At 40.8% G+C, this 24,179-nt stretch overlaps 3 protein-coding genes across 3 annotated transcripts; 1 reads left to right on the top strand and 2 right to left on the bottom strand.

Annotated features, from left to right (window-relative positions):
• Positions 1-195: 195 nt before the first annotated feature.
• Positions 196-1,027, top strand: RB195_026318 (uncharacterized protein; the record flags this gene model as incomplete). The annotated part of the gene is made up of 2 exons (XM_064214817.1): positions 196-309; positions 932-1,027. The coding sequence occupies 2 exons, from the start codon at positions 196-198 to the stop codon at positions 1,025-1,027; spliced, it is 210 nt and encodes a 69-aa protein (XP_064070698.1).
• A 1,552-nt stretch (positions 1,028-2,579) lies between these two features.
• Positions 2,580-12,740, bottom strand: RB195_026317 (uncharacterized protein; the record flags this gene model as incomplete). The annotated part of the gene is made up of 15 exons (XM_064214816.1): positions 2,580-2,642; positions 3,074-3,140; positions 3,208-3,253; positions 3,311-3,468; positions 3,529-3,686; positions 4,645-4,749; positions 4,826-5,020; positions 6,343-6,435; positions 6,492-6,655; positions 6,712-6,839; positions 9,851-9,985; positions 10,044-10,152; positions 10,219-10,297; positions 12,354-12,610; positions 12,692-12,740. The coding sequence occupies 15 exons, from the start codon at positions 12,738-12,740 to the stop codon at positions 2,580-2,582; spliced, it is 1,806 nt and encodes a 601-aa protein (XP_064070697.1).
• A 4,981-nt stretch (positions 12,741-17,721) lies between these two features.
• Positions 17,722-18,788, bottom strand: RB195_026316 (uncharacterized protein; the record flags this gene model as incomplete). The annotated part of the gene is made up of 3 exons (XM_064214815.1): positions 17,722-17,758; positions 18,114-18,202; positions 18,699-18,788. 3 exons carry the CDS (start codon positions 18,786-18,788, stop codon positions 17,722-17,724), a joined length of 216 nt encoding a protein of 71 aa, XP_064070696.1.
• Positions 18,789-24,179: the final 5,391 nt, after the last annotated feature.

Raw genomic sequence — 24,179 nt, 5'->3', positions numbered from 1 at the left:
TCTCTAGCTTTAGCAACCTTAACGTTTGCGTTGTTCATCAATCCATCGTCACGTTTATCAAATATTTGTTTGCTTCTCATCGATTAGATATCGCCGAAAAAATAACTAAATAAGCTCTGCAAGATAATAACATGTTACGATATTTCTCAAGAGCTCAGTGATTCTGAGTTTCATACGATAAAGTGAGCAAAGTGCATGGCGTTGATCGTAGGACAGCCAAACAAATTAATGTGTCTATTGTTCAATCAAAAAGGTATCAATCGTACATTATTTACATTCTTTTCAACTCATATGTCACAGAATATTTTGGTAAATATTTATTTTTTACTGATGCAACGGAAGTAAGTGCAAATAACAACAAAGTAAACTGAGACAAGACTTTTTATTGGTGAACAACATCGCGAAAAATGGGGAATCATATGCAATGTCATATTTGGGCCAAAGAGTACACTTTACACAATTCAGTGAACCAATTTTTGTGGTCTAAATGAAAGGTAAGAAAATGGAAACAAAGGCAGCTCACGAGCATCTGAATTACAAGTAATGTAGCCAAAATCCAAAGATCAGAAGACATATGAGTACAACGAGTGATGAATGCACGGCGGCGATTTTGGTCACCCTAACCCGAATGTGATAGCAGTTAAGGATACTGATATGAATTAAATTGTTGTATTCATAGCGCGACCTTACAATCAAGGTTGAACATAATACATTCATTGTTCCTTTCTACTTCCTAAGCTTGAGATCAAGCCATCGCACGCATACATATGACAGCATTAATTATTGAGTAAAACGGTAAATACACGGCAGCAACACCGTCTTGCGGAAGCAATATATGCAGCAAAAAAAATGAAATAAAAGGACACGAATAAAAAGAATTTTGGGCTACGAGGGCACGAAGGCACAATGGGTCATGATTCTCAGTGTTCAGTATGATGAAGCGGATACCTCAGTCACGATTATCCAGCCGTCAAATTCGTCCACATCGCCGCTTATCCGAGAGTTTGGCTCGGAAAAAGAGCGATAAGAAGTGATAATGAATTAGCTAGCCGATTGTTTGTAAACAGTATATCGACTTTTTCACCACGTATAATGAGACCCGTAAAAAACTTCTACAAGGGTGCGTTAGACCTGCATGGTCCCTGGCAGTGCCGCTGAAACGAAATCCACGTGGACTCGGACGGGACTCGTCACAGGAAATTTTTAATATCTATAAACGACGATGACGTCAGACCACGGACTGAACAGACGACGTGTATGCTTGTGGAATGAGCGAATTAGGATGTGATAACGTGGACTGGGACATCATAGATCGACCAACCAGATGCAGTTCAGCATAGTTGATACCTTCGCGGTAGCTGCCTGCATTCTAAACACAAAGCAACATGAAAAGCTCGACTAACTACATACTAAAAAGCCACAATGCCGTTTACGAGTGAATGCTGCACGGGACCTCATTCTTCTAGTTACAGACAGGATTGAAAAATTTGATGCCATGTTCTCTCCAGTATCAGATAAGGTTAGTCATGTAGTGTCACGCCGCAGCCCAAGAAGCACCTCCAGTTATGAAAAGAAAAGCGTCTAGTGTGATGATCTATGCCCCGTACGAGTAACAAGAACTGCCTTGAGGTCCTCCTTATTCATTCGATTTATAGATTTGCGGAGGGTAATTGCGTATTTCGCTGTGGTACTTGCAACTACGTACTTATTACTAGAAAGAACCCAACATCGAAGAATTCCTCGAAGGCTACCTTTGATGGGAATAAACTAAACCTTATCCATACCAGCAAACCTACTTTAGCATGCTTCATCTTTCGAAAATCCGACACCCGTCTAAGTTATAAACAGATATTGCGAATGTAGACGTCATTCTATGAACCTAACATTTTTAAGGCCAGTTTGTCTCCTGGTTAGAATAAAGTGAAAAGATCCAGGGGTCTGGTATCCCTAGAATAGCTTTTCATGGGAAGGACTAATTCTTTGAGAACTCAGTGATTACTAATCCAAATACAATGTGATTAAAAGTGAAGAGTAGTAACTGTAACAATGAAGCTGATGTAATTGCACCTACATAAATGACAAATTTCTGACATCCAAGAAGTGATTTTGTTCCCGTGAAGATATACTAGCAACATATATTGCTCTATTTAGACCTACCAAATTCCACAAGAAAGCGTTTAGGATAATTATAGTGGATCACCTTATTTGGCAGATGTAGACAGCAAAACGTTTTTCATTTCTAGATGATTAAGAAACACGAATTTGGGGATAGACATATTCATCCGCATGTGCAGCGATTCTAGATTTTAAATTTCAGAATGTTCGGATTTGAGTGGGAGCGAGGTGGTATTATATATGCACACCAGATCTCACGCGGAAGTAAGTAATTTTCATGTGAAAGAGACCGTCGTTCCAGTTTTAGGAAGGAGTACAACGGTTGGTCTTAATAGAAAAAACTCTCCTTTTTTCTTCCATGTTATCACCGAACAATGGTGGAGTGATGATCAGGAAACGGCATTGTGACGTTGTTAGGATGTGAAAGGTGAGATAGATACCAGAGAGGCAAACCAAGGCTCACATTATACAGAAGACATGCGGGAGTCGCAGTAGGCGGCTTGCACGGCTAGGTCGTACGGGCTATTCTAAAAACGATGAGATCACAAGTGTATGAGTTGCTGAGTTCAGTGCGAGTAAACAAATAATATAAAAGCAGGTGTAGATTAACGGACGACGACAGTGGTCGACACGTCGCACTCGTACTTCAGTCACCTTTGACTCCTCGTATGGGCAATTAAGTAAAAAGGATGAGGTGATTAGTGACAATAGAGGAGGCTTGACTTTCTTTTACGGAGTAGATTCATGCTAGTTTCTATGATCAGTGGACAAAGTGAAAATACGTGGGCGGATGCTTCGAAGGAGACCAGCACATCTGAGTGGAACGAGGGACATTCATTGGCAAGGACGAAAGTGGCATTAAAGGAACTGAGATTTTGGTGAGAAGTGGATGGGGCCGTTGTTTGTCTCAGACGACAGCTTCACGGCTCAGATAGACGCCCATGGCTGGTTCGCATACCTCGACTGATTGTGGCGTGTATAATCGTGGAGCATCAGCATCGTAGAAGTTCTCACGAAGATTAAGACTAAAAAAGGAGACTGAGTAGTCTTACTGGGATAATTGCTCCAGGAGTCCATAGAATCAAAACCTACTTTGCTTTAGCTTTAGGTACATTGTATTCAGACTGCTCCTTCACTCCTGCAACACTTTAGAAGCTACAAAATCTATTCTCTTCTAAAGTAGTAGGGCACTCACTGTTGAAACATAGTACACCTCGTCTCACGCAAAAAGCTACACAACAGATGAGCGCCAAACAAGTAGCTATCAAAACTAGGAAAGCGATCCACCAGCCAGAAATGCGTGAAACACTAGCGGCTCCTCCTCCAAGCAACGCTTCCAGAGAGACAGGGATTCTGCAATTTCCTTTTTTCACATGTAAATGTTCACAGGAATATGACACTTGAAACACCTACTGTTTACTGCCATACTGATTTTGCAACCGTAATTCAATGACTCGGTACTGGTCCTCCTCTCTGACTGGAGCTATGTTCAATCTGGCGAGATAGCAGTTAGGTACTGTATTGTTTTGTGTAGTACTTTCGAAGCGGAAGTTTTCCCATGACTGACCAATCTGTAAAAAAAATCAAGATGAGCTTTGTTTAAAAAGTTGCAGAGGGAAAATGTCTAAAAATGAGGTATAAAACAAAGTGTTCAATTGTTGTAGCTTTTCTTCTGAGCGATTTTTGTCACAAAGTGTTCAATTGCTGTAGCTTTTTTTCTGAGCGATTTTTGTCAAAGAACCCAAAAGATCCAGTAAAATGAGCCTCATGTATGAAACATCTAAATGAAAGAAAAGATAATGCTAATGTTTCTGGGATCAGTTTGACTGCCGCTTTCTCAAACGTCACGTTTCCCTCCTTTTTCCTTTACCGTGCAGCTTCTTCGCCACTGCAATTGTTGGTGTGCACCGAGCCTTCTCTACAATACGCGAAAAGCCTCCAGGTCTTTTTCCATCTACCCTTTAACTATTATTCTGCATAACAATGTAGTCTTCGCAGTTTAATTTTACACTAGTTTTATATTTTGTTTTGCTTCTAGAACTTCTCCAAGTTATCAGTTGGTAGTGGTAGGGACTTAATCCCTGTCGTATTGCTATGTGTAACTGAACACGAATAGTATCCTTTACACTCGTATAGATACCAAGAAAACCCTTTTCGCTTGTCTAATATTTCCTTCTGACTGTAAGGCATCTGTTAAGCACATCAGTTTGCAGGGATTGCATTTATACCCACTTTTGGTGTACCCGTGCACAGCTAGTCTTCTACTAAGGCGGATTTTGGTATTTTATTATGGTTATGGCTATAATGAACGCTAATCATGGATTTTATGGCGTTTTACAAAGCGTTACGCGTTAAGAAACGTATCTCGCAAGAGAATTTTCCTCCTCTAAAAAGTAAGAAAAAAGAGGCTTGGTGTATAGTCAGATCATCTCTAGATGATAAACAGATAGATAAACAAATCTATACGTAAACAGACCAATGAAATGAACAATCGCTTCCCAACAAGGCGTAAATACTTGTGTTCCCAACCTGCAGATCATTTTTGTCAATAGTGAATATGACTTCTCGTGGTGGTCGTGGCATTGGTTCAGCACAGTAGTGAACAGTAACTACTGCGTTATTGGTGCTAGGAGACTGAAAAAAGATCAGTTAGGTCTATAACAACAAATTGATGAGAAATTCGCACTTCAATTTCGCATAGGTATCCTACCTGCTCTATAGTGGACGCAGCATCAGAATGCATAGGTGGCCCAGTAACTTGGATGCTAAGGGTGCTAGCTCCAGGACTCTCAAGAGATGGCGAACATTCTGGGGCACCTTGGCTGACATAAGAGCAAGCAGAGCACCAATATTGTCCAGATAAGGAGTAGTTCGATACGCGGAAGGAACAAATGGCGTTAAGACGCTAAATATACGGGATAACTCTTAAAGGATAAGAGATGAAGTGAATGACGTTACTCAATCCGCCTGGGATGCTCCACCACGTTTACTTCAATTCAGACCCGTTTCATTTCGTTTCGATCGATCGTGTAAGCAGTGGAACCTCTTACCGATTGCGCTACACTCGCCCCTAAAATGACTATGGAACGACGTGCACGCTCTACTAGCGTAATTCAAAGATTTTAAATGAGTTCTGCAAAATTAGTTATATTTTGGGAGATGTACATCAACGAATAATCAATGTTATCGGAGTGTTGTTAGTCTAACAAAGGGTATTGGTAACTGTAAGTAAAACATCTATATTTTCCACAACTCAGTTCTCCCATGGGCGGGTGTAGCGCAGGTGGTAAGAGGTTCCGTTGTCTACACGATAGATAGAAGGTTCGAATCCAGCCTGGTCCTCACCAAGCCTTTCATCCCTCCAGGGTCGATAAATTGGTACCATATTTGTCCAGGAGGATAAAAACACTGACGTGACACATTGGCTATGCTCCGAAACTGTATAGGCTAGTTACACGTTCGCAAACCTCAAACGATTCTGAATTGAAGTGAATGTGGTGGAGCATCCCAAGCGGATTGATTAACGTCAGACAATTTATGTTTTTATCCTTTCCTGAAAACAAAAAGAAAACTGCTTTATGCTTCAGAATGACTATTAAATTGCTAAGAAAAAATACTACGTTTATGTGATTGCACTCAGAAATTTACAGAATGAGCAGAACCATACCGGCCAAGAATACCTTTTCTTTGACTTTTCTTTCTGACAATGTTTTTAAGTGTAACGCTTGAGTACTTCCGACATTCTAATCCAGTCCTGTGAGATGTTCCTCATAAAACATCCTCATAAAACGATAATGCCAAGGTCGTGCAGAGTGCTGCACAAGGACCACAGAAAACATTCGCCTTCAATTCCGCAGAGTCTTTTTTAACTCTATATCGCTAACGTCTTAACTATAACTGCAAGATTTTTCTGCTCGGATCTATCTATAGTTGGGTCAAAACGACATGAATCACATGTGTAGTTGCAGTGCATTTGCGTACGCGCTTGAAACGGTGCGGTTGAGGCACCAGTTGTAACCGAGTTGGGACTGTTGCAATCTGCATTGATGGGTGGTGCCACCGAGGATTTCACCACTCTCCTAGCCACTACGCTCCACCGAAGCGCCTCGAGAGAAGCCGCATACGCAATTACGTACGTGCCTCATGTTCGTTTTGACCCGACCATAGGTATTCGCTCGAGTACTTCCAATACACGCGCAGGTGGACACAAACTACATATTAGCATACCACAACATTCGGCGGGATAGGTCGATCGCGCGGCGATTCGTTGACCTCTTGATATTGTCCGTCAAATCCTTGAGCACAAGGAGCATCAGCGACCTAGAACACGACTGACTTCAAATTACCTCTATCCTTACCAACGAAAAGGAACACACCTGTCCATTCGATTTCCTCAGTTTCCAGAAAACAACTGGACGCGGGTTACCCTCGACTTGGCAGCCGAGATTAATTTGTTGATTCATCTCCAAACGATTACCTGCCTGAAATGGGGCTGCGGACTGAAGAGTGGCGAAGTTATCCTGGACCAGACGTGCGGACGCTGCAAAAAAAAAGACTATTGACTAAAAATAAAACAACAGAAATGTTCAGAAGTACAATAAGGGTCAATTTGGACTGCCTGGCTGGTCGCCATTTCGCTATCCGAGTAAAGACCATTATTAGCTTGGCACTGGATACTTTGGCCGATCATTTCCGTTCCGATAGTGATTTCTGCTCCATTTCCACTAAACAATGGCTTATTTGTTCATAGAAAATGGAGAAATCTTTTATGATGAGGTAGAGATGATAGGATCCTAAGTGTAAAAAATCTTAAAAGTATTTGTAATAATGTCCACTTCTATCATAGTCTATTTTAGCGCTCATCAGAGAGGAAATTTTTACATCTCGAAAACCTTTCTACGGAGAATCCTAGATTAACATGTCTTCGCAAAATCAAGAGTCGTGTCTACAATAAACAATTATTCACTAAACAGAAATATGGTTTAGGAAATAAAACGTACACGTAAAACTCAGGCGGAGACACTGTAGAAGTCTTTTTGACAAGTCTCATGCATTAAAGGCATCGGTTCGCAGAGTTTTGATGTTGTGTTCTTTTGTTTTGTTTTCTTCAGTAAAAAATGTCAGAATGAATGAAATGTAATGAATTTAACACTCTACGAGAAAGTCCTGTTCCGTTTTTTTTAATTTTACTGATTCCTTTTTTTCAAATCTTTAAAAGGAAATGCCACTTTGACAGAACGGAGCATTTTCGACACCCTCAGTTATGTGCTGTTAATCGAGATGGTAGGGTCCCCGAAGCTGAGATTGTTGTTGTGTATTGAAAAGGAGCAATGTTTGAAAATAGCACCCGTCGAAAAATCAGGCATTTTATCCACCTTCACCCTTTCCTGGAAACAAAAAAAAAACCGCTGCAATACATCAAAAGCACACCTCCCTTCACTTCGCTTTACTCAGTGGCTTTCCCTCTTAGCTCATGTTTTCCCACGTCTTTTCTAATTTTTATGCTTCTTTCCATGCACTTCATGCACTCATAAGCAGCTTCCAAGCCGTATAACCTCGATTAATCGCAAAAAACTGAATGCGTGTGAAAAAACGCTCCGTTTTGTCAATTTGATACTCCATTTCAAAGGCTCGAAAAAATAAGGATCATTAGAATTTGGAGAAAAAATCAGAACGGAATTTTCTAATAGAGAAAGAAGTTCTCTATCGAATGATATATAACATTTTAGGAATACTTCCTGTTTTTTTTTTTTCTCTGCATTTCCAACCTAACAAACACACACACAGATTAGATGGAGAGGGGAAGGCGTCTAGACTGATCAGTTCTTCCGATCAAGCACGAGTAAAGAAGTCCTCCGTACAAACTTGCACCTCACTACGGATGTAAAGAAGAGTTGCTTCGTCGGAAAAACTAATAGAAACTCTCTAGTATCCTCATCCGTTTGATCTCTCTCTCTCGATTCGTCAGGCGTGTGAGAGGGTGTTAGGTTAGACTGCGACTTCAACCATCACATATAGTCGGGTCAAAACTACATTAAGCAGGGACAGTAAGCGGCTGCGCTCAAAGCGACGCGGTAGAAACAGCGGTTGGAATGGAGGTGGCTCCATGGAGAACTGCAGAGATGGGTGGCAGCAGTGACGATCCTTACACGATCCCAACCGCTACGCTCCACAGAGCCGCTTACACTACTGTCCGTGCCTCCGCCGTTTTGGCCCAACTATACAACAGCACTACTGACTTCTGTCCCAAAATCCGTCGCCGATTAATTCATCGAAAGACGTTCGGATTCCTGAGACTTTGCAAAATTAAATTTTGAAAATACCATTCGAAAGCAAATGAGCAAATTTCGAATACACTTCAAAAATTTAGTTTTGACAAATGTGCAATGCACACAAATACATAAGAAATATCAATCAACTAAAACTCTGTCGATGAAGGCTTATTTTCATAGCAAGTTTGGTAGCTAGACTAACAATGAGGGATTTTAGGTCCAGTGTCTTCTACTTCCACAACTTCACTGTGGCTAGGGCTTCACCTAAACAAATATGTCGGACAAGCAAGATTATTCAAAATGTTTCTCGTCGGAAAACTTCTCTTCAATCTAGATTGGAAATAAAAGCGGGTACCATGGACTTCATTGTCAGTTAGTTGCACAGGATTGACGACTTTACTGCATGTATAGTCGAACCAAAACGACCTGAACACTAGTGCAGTTACGCAGTTGCGCTTCAAGTGATGCGGTAAAGCAATCGGTTGCGATCGACACGAAGATAGCGATAGCCTCCCGATCGCAACTGCTTTGGTTCACCGCGCCGCTAGTGCAATTACACCACGTCTAAAAACAGCGTATCATGAAGTTTTTGATAATCGGTACTGTCGCCGGGGAACATAGAATTTAGTTAGGGATCACGAGTAGGGGCGTGATCACGCTCAGTTTCCCGCAATCGTCCTGAAAATTGGCATGAGAAACAGCGATAGTTCCTATAAGGTACGCTAGTACGTCCTAATACACATTCCGACTCCCCCGTGGCCTATTCATCGGTTTTACTTAACAGGCTGCTGAGGAGATCACATTGATTTCTGACTGCTCGCTAGTGGACACACGTACAAAAGTAACATGTTCTAACCTAACTCCTAGGAATAAACGCTGCTTCTCAAGACAGCTAGAGGAAATTGAGCGTGGACAAGCTCCTACTCGTAGTCTATACCCCGAGTTCTGTATTCTCAACGAAAGATCCACACATGGAAAATTTCATGATATTCTGTATGTAAGGTTGTTTTGATCCGACTATGCAAGGGACGCAAAACGTTTCTTGGACTTCACGGAGCAAAAAATACGGCAAACACTTTTGCGAATTTGGTCACGTGTAATGTAACAACTGTTCGCGATAAAGGTTCTAGAAGCAAGGATAAGAAAGAAACACAGAATTTTTAGATGGTCATGCATCTGCAAGAGAGTTTATTATCACCACATCTTCAGAGCACGAAATTCGTTTGAATAAAATCTGGCTCAGAATAAGACCAGACCTTTTGAATGGCTTGTTTGATCTTCCAAAATGGGGTAACATATCTGCACAATATCAAAAGAACTCAGTGAAGATGTCAACACCACGTTACAGTGAAGTATCCAATTCCGAACATTACATGTGAAAACAAAGTTTTCTTATATTCAGCCTTAGAACACTTATTCTGCTAGCACCTCCCTGGAGTAATTCACATTACATAATCACTTACCTAGTCACCACTCCATTTTTTAACCACCGAAATACTGTGGCAGGTGGATGGGACTGAACAGCGCAACGAAGTGTCTTCCGGCGTCCGCTTTGTTGACAGAGTCCATCAGTTCCACGAGCACATTCCACGTAAAATCTGCACATCGAAGCCTGCTATCCCCAATAATATATATGAAAGAGGAAATGACGCTTACCGATAGCCCTGACTTGAAATTAAAACGGGACCTTGTCCACTTGCATCAACTACGTGAGGCTGGCGCAGGTAACGAACGTCAACTGTAGCTGGTTGAGAATCTACGGTACCTACAAGGGTGTTATTACGAAGTTAGACATTCCTTTTCACAATTCCAGCATTTTTCAAGTACAAGCCTCCATTAAGAGCTGCCTGACACATGATCGTTGCTCCAGTCCAGTTAGTGTTGACAGCCACGTTGCTCAAAGCAACAGTCTGAAATTAAAAAAAAATTATTTTGTCATACTTGAAGACTGCGTCAGGAACCCTACGTACCAGTGGTAAGAGCACAACACCGAAAGTTTCCGCTAACGCTGTTTTTTACTCATAATCATTCATGTATTCCTTGATCAGACACGTACTATTTTAGAACAAATTGTAAACGACACGCGGAAAAAAAATAGCACGAAATTGCGATGTTAGGAGATATACGTAATATTATACCGTCAAATAGTAAGCAGCTGTGTGTAGGGCACGATAAGCTCCTTATATCCTCATAGAGAGCAGTCAACACAATTGCTCAGAAGAAAAGATGCTCAGAATTGTTATTCAACACGAAAGTAAGCGCATTAACGGAGCTCCACAATATTCTAATGCCGTGTGCTTGAGATACTTATGAACTGTTACAAATATTGCTGCAAAAAAAGCCTATATGTTAGTGGAAATTAGAGACGAAAACAATGGAAGTAGTTGAAGTTGCTCGACAGATTACATGTGTTTTCTGTGAGAAGTATAAAAAGATGAAGTGGTTAGCGTTGAACAATTCCTTCTGTTAGTATGTGAGCGTTGAGACCGCGGTCTTAAGGCATGAACGACTACCTTGAGGAAAAAGGAGTGTAGTGGTGATGCAGAGGTGGAGTGAGAAATAAAGAGGAGAAGGGATAAAGCCCATGGCGTTATTCAATCCCTTTAGAGTGCACCAACACCAACACGCCTGGCTTCAATTCAAATAAAAATAGACCCGCATGCAGCTTACGTAATACGTAATGATGATTGGGGTCGTATGATGAAAAGACGTATCAATGCCCTAGTCCTCCCAGACAGAATTGATACCATAAGTTAGGGAACCTTAGAAGATGAAATGTTCGCGCTTCTGCAGTATCCAACCATCGACCATGCAGACGGTGTGGTGACTCTCATCACTGTGCTACACTTGAATGCGTCCTTCGAGCAGTGGGAAGAATTGTGCCCAACCACTTCCAATAAGCATATTGAAAACAGTGGACAGAGCAGTGCCGAATGCACTGCAATGAGAAATGGAAAATAACTCGTGAACATTCCCGTAAAACCTGGTATTTAGTATGTCGTTTTTCTTCCACGGAAACACTGCTTATTGAGAATGATACCCCCCTAACATAACTGATATAACTTTTTTCAGCGAAGCTGGCGTTTAGATGAACACAAGAGTCTAAACGAAAATTTCTGCAAGGTTAGGTCCGTAAAGGATTTTTCTCTGTCTCTGCAGCAATTTTCTATGTGCAAGGTAGAATAAGTGAAGAAACGGTCAACCAGAATCCTTCATTCCTTTCTCACTTGCCATTCGACATTTCTGTTGCAGACTCAACATTTGAAAATACTACCCTTCTCCACCAGCGAACAAGCTCCGAACGATCGATTAATGAACGACTATTAATGCACAAGCGAATTGCAATCCCTTATAGACGCTTAGTGTTCGGATCTTAGATAGTCGTCCAGCCTTGACCCTTCGGTTGTGTCTACCTAAACAAGTAGGACAATCGGAGAGCACAGCAAACCCCCGCATGCTCAGCCTGCCTCAATTCACCTCATTGACATCTCTCATAACTGCCAGAATTGGGTCACCTTAGTCGCTCACAATTGTGGTAGTAAAGGTTTCAAGGTGGTCATTCGTGATGAGCAGGATGATTTATCAAATAATTGAATATAAAGGGGAATCTCTTTAGACCTTGAATTTGCACCCAAATAGTGACTCTCTCCTATTTCGATGTTTTCTTAGTGTACTGTCAGTGCTGTAGCTGAATCCTTGAGATTGATGTCAACAGTTCGAACCGCTCGCATCAATTTCATGAAGTTTCAGTGAATGATGCTAAAAGCAGGTGTTCTTTACCGCCTCTTTTGCTTGTTAATATATGAGTAATTAGACAGCATAGTGACAACAATAACCACCTCGAAACGTATCGTTAATCGTACTTTTGTTAGTTTAAAAAATGGCATGATATAAAAGTGCATCGAATGCTAGGCGTGGAAGTGAAGGAAATACTGTGAGAAAATAATAAATGTGACGTGAACGAACCGGGAAACCTGCGCTTCGTGTGTGGTCCTGCGCCGAATTGAGAACATTAGCCATATCGGTGATGTTCCTTTCTAAGCAGTCGATGCAGACAAATCGCAACTGGCTGACTGGAGCTTCTGATACGCAGTAGATAGTCTCCTTGGTTGTGGTTCCAAGCATTGTCCAAACAATTTGATTGAGCTGTTGGGCGTTTGAGACGGCGAAGGGCATGCCTGTGATTTTCACTTGAGCTCCGAGCGTTTGCTGCATCATTTGACCTGGAAGGTAGTCTTAGTTCCTCCAAAATGCTTTACTAACCCTTCTCATAATTTTACTTTCGAGAAATTTTGTCACCTCACCTGAACCCAGGCCGACCCTTAATACCAGCAATACTATTAGTGACTCCATAGTCTGAAATTACCAATATAAGAAAAACCATCCTGAATCTAACGAATAAAAAAGCAAAACGTGAGCAGAAACGACTGCCAATGATCACCAAAGGAGGGTATGACGCACATGTAGAGCGCACGCGCGTCAGACAGAGTACAAAGGGAGGCAGTGGTCGAAGAGAGACGAGGGAGGAGGCGTTGACCCAATGCGGCGACGCAGACGCGACTAGCAGGTCAGCCAAGCTACCTGACCACAAATGAGTGTAGCAAACGGATGAACCGCTCAGAGAACACATTTCACGGTGACAAGAGGAATTACAACCAAATTGTCCGTTCAGAAAGGTATTGCGAGAATCGCAGAAATCAGAGGAAAATTTGGCTACTAAGGGAGCTTAGTAGAGTTCTTTCTGCCTGCCAAAAGTGAGCTCCGTTCTCAGAAGCAGAGAGAAAAGCGTTTGGAAGGTGATCGCTTCAAATACCACTAAGAACTGTGAGCATTAATTAGGGATGTCGACTCGGGATGAAACTGCGCACACTTTGCATATTTGTGTGCCAAAAAATCACTAGAAATAGAAAATAAAGTGAAGATAGGAGTTTATTTGAATTCATGACTCAATTTGACTCTACTATTCAAAAGAATAGGAGCGCCTTTGAGTACGTGTGTAAGTTTGAAGGAAATAAAAAAGGAAATTGGTCGGTAAATATTGCCGCTGAAGATGTCAGAAGTGATCAACATCAATGATTGGGTTCAAGGAGCCCTCAGGACACTTCAGAGAATAAACTTTTGAGTTGAGAACTTTTCAGAGGCGGCTATATCCAACGGATTTATAAAGACAACTTGAAGTTCATCACCGTTAAGTTCTATGTTGGATAGCAAAATAGGTAACCTAGCAAGAATTGCAATATTGAATAAGTCTTGTATATCTGGTGTAAAAGTGGAGAAAGGGGATAGTAAGGATTCCAAACGGAATTAAGGAAAAGGCAGCAGGTCGAGCTGCAGTATGAAGACAGGTAAAGATATTGCAAATATTACATGCATTGACAATCTACTTGCAATAACACAATTTTCCGAGTCGCTGCTAAGATTCCTCAATAAGTGATCATGGCTAGTATAGAAGATAAAGTGAACTGCGTTTATCACTCCTTTTGGGAACGCGATCAACTTCAATTCAGAATTGTTCAAGGTTTATGAACACATGTGCAGCTCATAAAAAGATTTGCGGAGACTAGTCGACAGGTCACGTCAGTATTTTTATCGTTCAGACAAGCCTGATGCTAATGTATCGGAAGAAATGATGTCTTGTTTGGCTCCGAGGCAGTTTCGAACCATCGACTGTACAGTCGCAGCTGAACCTCTCGCCGACCGTGCTACACCCAGCTCAGCATGTTTGTTGCAGCTCAAGAAATCGTTTATCACAAACAACGTCTGTAAATATTGATTAGTTAGAGGTATTTTCGTATGCTTAATTTGCCGATGTTGGGTTCTGTCCACCAAGTAGGTTTCCAGAGCGTAGTTAGGAAGTGTTACAGCCAAAACATGAAAAAAGAAGCGGAAGAGCAGCGAATTGACTAACTTACGCAGCGAATGTGGAAAACAGCTACGACTCGATCAATTACATCCACATCATTCATCGGCTGAAAAAAGTGTGTGAAAGATTTGAGGTGAAATTATGCGCTAGGAGAACTCTTAACTCCTTACGATTCATCTTAATTCAACCCGTTGTAAGCGGTTTTATCTCGTCAATCCTATGGGCGTAGCGGGTTGTTTCGTCAAGTAAAACTGGTTAGCCTACTGCTCCTAAGCTGTCTGTTTTCTGGATTCATAAAGCATTTTTCTCCTGTTCGTTGTGATGATTGCAAACCACGTCGCGAACAGCATTTACGGCTAGAGAAAGTTGAACATTAAAATTCTCCAATGTTGGTTTTAAGTGTAGCGACAACGACCTCTTTTTAATTAAATATAGTGGAGAGTGATCAATAAGAAAATCCTTCAAAATGAACCGGCACAGATTCGTAATCATCTCCATTCAAATAACCAAAATCTTTGGACTTTTGTATCCGGTATTAGTACCAAAGCATTAAACAATGAAATAGCAGCTAATGGTCATGTAAGAAGGGAATCAGAAAGTTTGAATTATGTTGGAAATGAGTAGTTGCTCTCACTAAAGCAAACGCGCAGGAATCCGAATAGAAGGTGGGCTGTAAAAGAATTAATACCAGAGTTAATTATTCTGATTATAACGTCCGAAAGAGAAAGTATGAGAGGAAGAAAACAAAGAGAGCATGTATGCATATATGCTGCATATGTATGCATATATATATATATATACATATATATATATATATATATATATATATATATATATATATATATATATATATATGACAAGCGAAATTCTTCTCATGATGAATAAGGCTCACAACTATAGTGGCTGCAGACATAGGGGTGAAATGACCCGGTTGCTTACCACACTTAAAACTGGTTTTGCAGTGGAATGAGAAAAATGATCCGAGACCTTTGAAGGGACTAAGGCGGGGGATGACAACGAATAGTGGGAAAAGTCATTGATTAGATCAGCTACTAAAATGAAGACGACGCAGTGCCAAGATATGCTCCTCTACATAGCAATCAGAAGCAAACACGCATGTAGAGAAGAAAATGGGGAACGAGGTAATCGACAATAGAATAATCACAGCATCTATCTGAGAGAGGAACCAAGGAGTAGGGTGAAGTTCCAGCGACTCCAATACATCGCTCTAGTTCTAGTCCCTAGAACCGGTCCTGTAAAAAAAAGAAGTTTAGCTAATTTTCTTGCTGTTCAGGATATGTCTATTTCAGTGGTTTTACTAAGGAAGGTATGAAGTGGGACGACACTGTCATGCGTACTCATTGCCTAATAGTAATAATACCAAGTGACCAATAAAAGTAGCATATTATGTTGATTCGGAGCAACCCAACTGCTAATGAAGTTCGCGACTATCAATATCTTCTTCTTTAAGGGTTCTGACCTTCTCACTATCAAAAAAGAAATGTGACATCCAAACGTCAAATTTCATAAAGTGCTCTTGAGCGGAAAAGATGTTTCTTCGGCATAATTGGAAATGGACCAAAGTTATGAGTGGTTGAGAAGAAAGGAGATAGTAAGACTCTTTCAAGTCCGGAAATTGAATTGAAAAGATCTGAATCCTAGTTTGATCAATTAGAAAAGGCTGACATCCCAAGTGCAGAAGTGATGGGCCACCGACGGTAGAGAAGGATCGAAAGCATTGACACTGATCAGTGTAATATTGCAACAAAAAACATCCACTTGCAGACACCTTGAAAGTGTGATTTCTCCAGATTTTGCCTCAGTTTCGCAACAAGTTTTAGTTAACGCAGTGACATGTGTTCCCCAGGAAATCTTGTCATACGCCAAGAGCGCGAACTGTAGCCGCTTTCTTCCTATCACAGGATGTCTCGATTAGGGCCCCCAAAAGGAGTTTAACCAGCTTATTTGGATAGCACTTTATTCTCTTCAACGAAAATGGCAGGATTATAAACATGACATGTGTGCACTGAGGCAGGCACACAACCACACATGAGTATTCTCCCAAGGTCCTCTAGAACGCTCAAACCTGTTCCCAGCGGAATCGATTTACAGATAAACACACTCAGTGATATTGTACAGATTCTTGTGTAGGATGAGAAGATCCCAAATGTTCGACAACATCACTACAATGTTTAGAATGAATGAAAAACAACTAACAATACAGAGTGATTTCTAGTCTATTAAACAGGATCAATACAGTGTATAGTTCCATGAACACTATATGCCTATAGGAGAATATAGGAATTTTGCGAACAATAAATGAATGAGAAGCAGACCTCATCAATGGTTTTGCAAAATTTTTTTCGTGAAAGCAGTTCCGAAGTGAAGATATGTAATGAGAGAAAACCGCATGAAGTTTACTTTGTCAACTTTGTTAAAGGCATCACCTCACGAATCTGAGGTGGTGCAGATTTCAGGTGGAGTATTCGTATACGGGATGGGAGACTACGGAGAGGGAGGTGATTCCGTCCATTTCTTGCTAATTGCCGTAAAAAACGGCCCGGAAGATGTGGCGCCGCACAAGACTGGCGCGCTCCAACCTAACCTCTTGTACAAAATGGTGCGCCAAAACGAATGAAACCGTATCTTCCGGGCCGTTTTTTACGGCAATTAGGAAGAAATGGACGGAATCACCCTCCTCCCCATAATCTACGACTCCGTATACGAATACTCCACCGAAAATCCGTACCACTCCAGATTCGTGGGGTGATGCCTTTAACCCTAACCATTCAAACTATTAGACGAATTCCTCCAGATATTTAAAAATTACAGCAGAGAGTCGGATCAATTTAACAATATTCTGAAGTTCATCAGAAATATTTTGCTCAAGAACATTTACTCACGAACGAACATTCTGATGCAAAAATATGAGGAGTAGAATAGCAGATAATCACTGACAGGACCATGAATAATTTGTGAGCAAAACAGCGTATTGAACGGTGTAAGCGAAACGCATACGAGACATGGACAAGCGTAAACTACGATTTCGATACTATGAAGAGAATGGGGAAGAAATTCCTTTCTCGGGTTTTTGGTGTGGATGTGCCGCCTATGTTTATTAATTATTCTATGTGCATAGATTGGATTCCCATTCCAGACAACCGCTATGCACGTTTACTAGTCACCCAATAAGCAGTTTCTTACGAGACTTGTGTGTTTGCGAGCAAAGGTTAGTCTTTTTGACCTCGTTTCAGTCACATTAACGCTCAACAAGCCAAGGACAGATCAGACGCAAGGATCACGAATGGTGTTTGTTGAGCATTGTAGAACTTACCCTAGAAATTGTCAGGACGGCACACTTATGCAAACTTTATCATTTGTATACACAAGAGCAGTTTACAAAGTCCAGGGATCACGAAGCGATTAGCGGTGATACTACGACTCACGCAGTTCTTTCACTAACTTTTATCCTTAAACGCCGCCGTGAGTTGGTTCAGAGAAGGTGGCTCTGCAAAAGTATTGATGTACAGGAAGATCCTTTGAAATATTACTTAGACTAAAAAAAGACAAGAAAAAAGGTTTAGTTAGAAGAAGCATGGATCAGGAATGGGCATCGTTCTGAACAACAAATTTTTAAGAAGGTGTTGAAGATGGAAGCTCTTCACGGAAGGGAAAATGTACGAAGTGAAGAAAATATCAACATCATTTCATTTTTAAATGTTTCTGAAGAGATGTGTAAGGTGACAAAGGTTCAACGATACTCTTCAAAGTGATGTTGAACGAGAAAAAACAGATACAAATTCTTTGAGATGCAACCTTTTAATTCTAATAACACGAAGTTTGAACAAGGAATTAAACTGAACGAGAGACATGTGGTTGCGTTGCTCGCTACATCCACGTAGGCCTCGGTTCTGTTGATGAAGCTATCGACGATGTAACGCGTCGTGTAGAGCTAAATAGTCGGTGTCGTCCCGCATATTTTCTGTTTTTTTTTTCACAAAGTTAGGATTAACTAAGACGCATAGGTGAGGATTTTCTTACGGTGGGAGAGTCAATTTCATTAGAACAGTTTCTATCTACACAGTGTTAGACTAGTCTGGCTTTTCAGTACAAACTAATCAATCACCAAAAACATCAGAAACCTGGACCAAATCCTTGGTGGTAAACGACAAAGTTCAGTAAAATCAATGATAACCTACCCATCTTCATTACGTAATTACTCATTCCATAACAACAAAAAGCTAAATTAAGCATTCCCTCCTCCCGGTAGATTCAAAAGTTCTGTTTTACATTTGTTTGACGTATATTTCTACGTGAAGCAAAATGAAACAGTTCACCATGTGCGTATGAGCGTTTGCTGCGCTGGGCACTGTGTGATCAATGCTATTTGTACGGGAGTCAGATTGTCTGGAAATTCCCATGCGAGAGTTTCCATTAAATTCGCTCACCTCGTCAAATATGACTGCAACGAAATCGGTGTGAATGGAAACGTTACAGCATGAACACGATCGCTGATGAAAACATAACGTGGGAGTCATTCTGAGATATACTGCACATGTTTGGCGATCGATCGATGCGCGTTCGCGAAATAGCATGAAGATTAGAATCCAGCGTTAGATCGACGTTGATTCCATCTGTGTAGCGTGCGCAAGGTCGATAGATAGAATCAGCATCATTGCGTAGTTTAGTCTGGAACGAAGGTGAAGAGAGCTCCGTCACTCCCACACGACTTGGTTCTTATGGTGTATTACTTTGAAGCAAAAAAAAACAACAACAACGGTGATATAACAGGTGTACGTCTCCCATTTCCGTAATCAGACATACCAAAGGAAAGACTAAAGATGTACATAGTTAGATCAGACGGATCACTATTGTTGGTAGAACAAGTGGTCCACCGTGCAGAGACCTGCAGTAGTGGCCGACACGGTGTTGTGGAAATAAGTCAAGCAAATGAAGTTACAAACAAGATGAGAGGCAAGCGACTACTTTCCTGTATCTAAGGTTGACGGACGAATATGCTTTGAATATGCTTTGCTTTGGAGCTGAACTTGTGTACATTTGAACAACGAGATAGTGTCTATGCATTTCCACTGCCTTCTTTTATAGTAACCTCAGTTTTGAAAAATGAGGCGATGCGATAAGACCTAGTTGGTAGTGGAAACAACGAGGAACTTCCAGGAGGAGAAGCAGTGTTCGCAATAATTTCCACTACGAATTTTTCTTTTTAATAACTTATCCCCGAAGTTCGAAATGGATTCTTGAATAATGATGATATAAATGAGTTCTAGCGAAGAATGTAACGAAGTTGTTATAGGTGCCTGTGAGGTGGACAGTTTTGCTGTGCAACAAAGTCTTTCATTCCTCTGAAGCTGATAGGTTGGTATCAGACTTATCCAAAAGGATGAAAGCAATGACTTCGCCCATCTGCTGGCCCCCGCAATTCATTGTAATCCGCATACACCTTCTTTAAACCTTAAACTATTTTGAACTGCGAATCCCAGAGTAATCGATTATCCCCATGCACTTTACCATTCATCTTTGAAGTGAGTTTTGAAAAGGCATTCGCGGAGGAGATATTTCCAACAAAGAATCACGTTTTACCGAACGCTTTCAGTTTTGCTTTACCTTTTTTCGTTGAGGAGTTTTTGTTTTAATTTCTACAAGTGCGATGTATATTCTTTAATGTCTGCAAAGATTATCGAACAGAGGGATTTCTGTTTGCAACACAGAAGCATATTTCTGAGAAATTCAAAGCCGAGCATGTTAGTGAAAAAAGAAGAAAGACGAAAAATGTATGCGTTCCCTCTCACAATGTGCCAGTTTTGCGAAAAGTTTAATGATGAAAATGGCTGGAGTAACAAAAATAAATGCTGTTTATTATTCTGTAGAGGTATAGAAAGCTTATTATTGAAAAATCGTTCCCCTTCGTTGTGATATAAAACATCTCTCAACACCTGAGTATCTTCTTTTTCTTTAGATAAACGGTGATGAACTTACATTCGTAGACGCTCGAAAATTATCATGATATGAGCTAAACAATACCATAACGTCTTAATCGTGGACACAAAAATCTGGATAGTTTTGAGCGTAGACGTCTTGCTTCAAGTTTTGACAACAAGGCGAGAATTGAAGGAAGGTAGACGAGTAAGAAAACATAATTTTAGAAAAGTTCATATGTTGTGCCGCTCATAATGTTTAAGAAAAAGTCACAAACTGCGGTCACGTATGCTCTCAGTAGATCGCAGGGATTAGTAACACATTAATTCTGACTGCATTGTGAATGAAGGAATCTGGCTTAAATTGTACAAATAACAGACTGAGAAAACGAAAGATTCCTAAGGTTGGAAGAGTTTTAAAGACACCACTGTTAATAAAACTATTCATGTTAGATGATACGTACGTAGGATATGAGGAGCGCTAGAAAATAATGTAGTGTCACATAAAGGATAAAGGGCATGGCGTTGATGAATCTGTATGGGGATGCGTCTGCGCCTTCGGCTTCATATTTTATCGTCTGCGCTACACTAGGTGCCACGTCTCGTTTAATATTTCCAAGTTTTATGAGAAGCAATAAGTGAATAGATTAGCTATGTGCAGTTGTTGACACACACTGACAGGGACTGTATGGGTCCTTCTTCAATTTTTAGATTTAGAGATTTTTTTGAGATTAATGATTATGTCAAACATGTCTTCACACTTATAAACTGCTCTCTAAAAGGAGTAATACTACCTTACATTTGAGGAAGCTATAACATGTTCACTAATTTCTTTTGCCAGTGCTGGACGGCCCATGCAGAGAAGACAAACGCACAAACCTTCAGCAAAATTGAACGTAAGCATTGAAATCACCATTTAAAATTGTCGGGAATAGAACTTCTTCACCTTGGTGTCCGTTACTTCCCATTTTTAAGACTAGTGTTTGCTTTACAAACCTTATTAACTGTCACTGAAAAGCTGTCGTCGTGACAACAGAGCGGATCACTGCCCCAGTAATTGCGTGGTTCATCATCGATTCCCACCTCAACTGCTATTTCTCGGTTGCAGTGTCTCAGCAGTAATAATCGAGCCGTATTTGTGTGTGTTTGTGTGTGTGGTGTGGTGTGGTGTGGTATGGTGTGGGGTGGTGTGGTGTGGTATGGTGTGGGGTGGTGTGGTGTGGTGTGGTATAGTGTGGGGTGGTGTGGTGTGGTATGGTGTGGGGTGGTGTGGTGTGGTATGGTGTGGGGTGGTGTGGTGTGGTATGGTGTGGTATGGTGCGGGATGGTGTGGTGTAGTGTGGTATGGTGTGGGGTGGTGTGGTATGGAGTGGTGTGGTGTGTGTGTGTGTCACGAAAATACTCCATAATGATGCGAAACTCTGCGTCGGTGGGGTGTCGAACCATCATCCTGCACCTGATCATACACCATGGCGCCGGATCAGTGTGCGGGAGCCCTAACAATAGAATGGGTTTCTACAACTCGTTCGCATATCTATTTCCAAGCATATTTCCCTGATGTTGCTAACATCCTTTCTTCAAAAAGTGGAAACACACATAAAAAAGGACATACAACATTTGTTAACACACGTTCACGCGGTCTCACGCAGAGTTTTATCTTCATCACTACGATGGTGACATCGGAGGCAACTCATACTTCGAATAATGTTTCCTCATTGTGGAGGTATCAGAGAAACATAGATGTAAAATTCACTTTGACTGCTCTCCAAATATAGTACTGCCGTGTTTGGGAACAAAATCATGAAATCTCTCATCTATGCCTAAATTTCTGTGTAAAAAAATGAAAAAAAGTGTTGATAGAAGAAAAAAAACAATTATAATTCCACAAAGAAGTCACTACTGTTATTTCGTACTGATCGGTGAAGGCGAGTGAAGCGAGCACTACAAAAAGCCTGAAGTCCGGCTTTAGCCGGACGTTGAACACTACAAAAAGTCTGAAGTCCGGCTTTAGCCGGACGTTCAGACTGGTAAATAAATAAAATTCCACCTTCTGAACATTATTGAGAAATTTAATTAGTAAAACAACTGAGGAATGCGAAGAGAAAGTTCTGTAGATAAAAGGATAAATTTCCTAGTATTTCCTAGACTTGAATGAAAGAGTTACAGGAGCGAAAACAAGCTGAAAAGACAAATGAATTAAGACAATTCTAAGCACAAAACGCGCCAATAACATTACAAGTTCTGTCTGTTTAACCCAAAAAGTATATATTTCCTCATTGTTAACGTATAATTAGTCTTAGGTGACCTGACTTGTAGGGCTGTAGCGTAAAACTTCACGCTAGAAATGGGATGATGGGACCATCGCTCAATCCTGTAGTGGGACTGAATATGGGAAAGGGCCTCCACAAGCGAAACCGCTTAGTAAAATTCTCCACAATCGATGTGATTTTTATCGGAATGTATATGCTACGACTGTTAACTACAGTGAACGGTTCAGCCTACTATTTCAGCGTGGGAACAACGGTACATACTTGTTGGTTGGGAAGATGAATTACTTTTAATTAAAGGACTTTTAAGTGGCTAATGTCAACTCTTGCCTCAAAAGCGTGTGTAGGTCAGCTTGTAAAAGCGACTACGTTACAAAACTTGCTCCAGTGTTGGTGGTCGTATCGAGAAAGAAAAAAACTTATAGTATAACCCTGAAAGTGGAAATTTTTGATGTTGGATTCTCCTCACCAAAAATTGATAATTGTTGCGGAGTCTGTAAGGTTTACGACATGAAAGCAAAGCACCTTCAGAAATATGGATCCAGAAAACGCAAAGAACAGTCATATCATACTTAATAATCCGACGAAACAACTCTTTACAACGTGAGGCTAACGAAATGGAACCCCAGCAGTAGACTTCAGCCCTCATGAGAAGCAAATCGCGTGATTTCTCCTCTAATCCAATTTATGCAATTTGAGGTCGTCATAGCAGTGAAGATAAAAGTTGCATTGTTGGATGGTTTGGTTTATTGGCTGATCCTCACCTATTTGCCGCCCACATAGAAAATATTTCACGTTTTCGCTGTGATAACTGAAAATTACGCGATGAACTTCCGCTACTAGCGGATGTACATAGTGATCGAAAATTCCTTATAAAACACTGAACTCGTAATCTCTATCTAAAATTAGAGAGAATCCACCTTTGAAAAGTATCGCGAACGCTGCTTTCTCTGTCGTCGAAGAAGTTCGGACGGAAAGAACATTGAGCTCAACACAGAATTAGGTTATATGAGTAGGGTCTAAGAGTCTTTATTTCCGCTATGTTAAAGCAATTCCTAATGTTTTTTCCGTCCCAACAGGCGCGTTATCAAAATTGATGCGTTTGGTATGTATGCGGCCGGACCACTGATGGTGGCTACCTTCACTCATCGCTCGCAAAATGACACAGCAGCAACCTTATTTCCCTCAACCGTTTCTCGCACTGATCTCGCACTTGGCACAGCTTCTCTATACCTTATCAAAAAGTGGAACAAGAGATGGGTTAGAGCGACATTACATCACAGGGTTGGTACAAACGTATTGACCACAATACACATGTTGCGACCGAGGAACAGTCTGTCTTAAAACATGTAGATTTCAGTGAAATAAACAAAACCAAGGTAAGGTTACAGGTCTGCTGGTTGTTGGTTTTAGACTTCACAAAGTAGTGAAACTTTCTCCTCAGAAGACTGGGAAACTTCACAGAAAAAAACCACTAATTTCCTCTGAGTGCCCCGCGAAACTTATAAAAGACTTATGCTACTACCAGATTGCAGTTATGATTTTAGTGCCAACAAGATTTTAAAATGTACCTCCTGCATCCCTATAAAACAAGACAAACAACGTGCAACAAAAAAAAAGAACAAAGAGCCTTCAGAAATGAGTAGTAGTTATACCATGTATGCAATACAAATGTGTCGGGTTGAGCAACACTAGGAATAATTAGTAAGCTTAAAAAGAAGAAGGT

The sequence above is a fragment of the Necator americanus genome, chromosome X (assembly GCF_031761385.1).
Source record: "Necator americanus strain Aroian chromosome X, whole genome shotgun sequence".
Lineage (NCBI taxonomy): Eukaryota > Metazoa > Nematoda > Chromadorea > Rhabditida > Ancylostomatidae > Necator > Necator americanus.
This window is presented reverse-complemented; position numbering and strand designations above follow the sequence as displayed.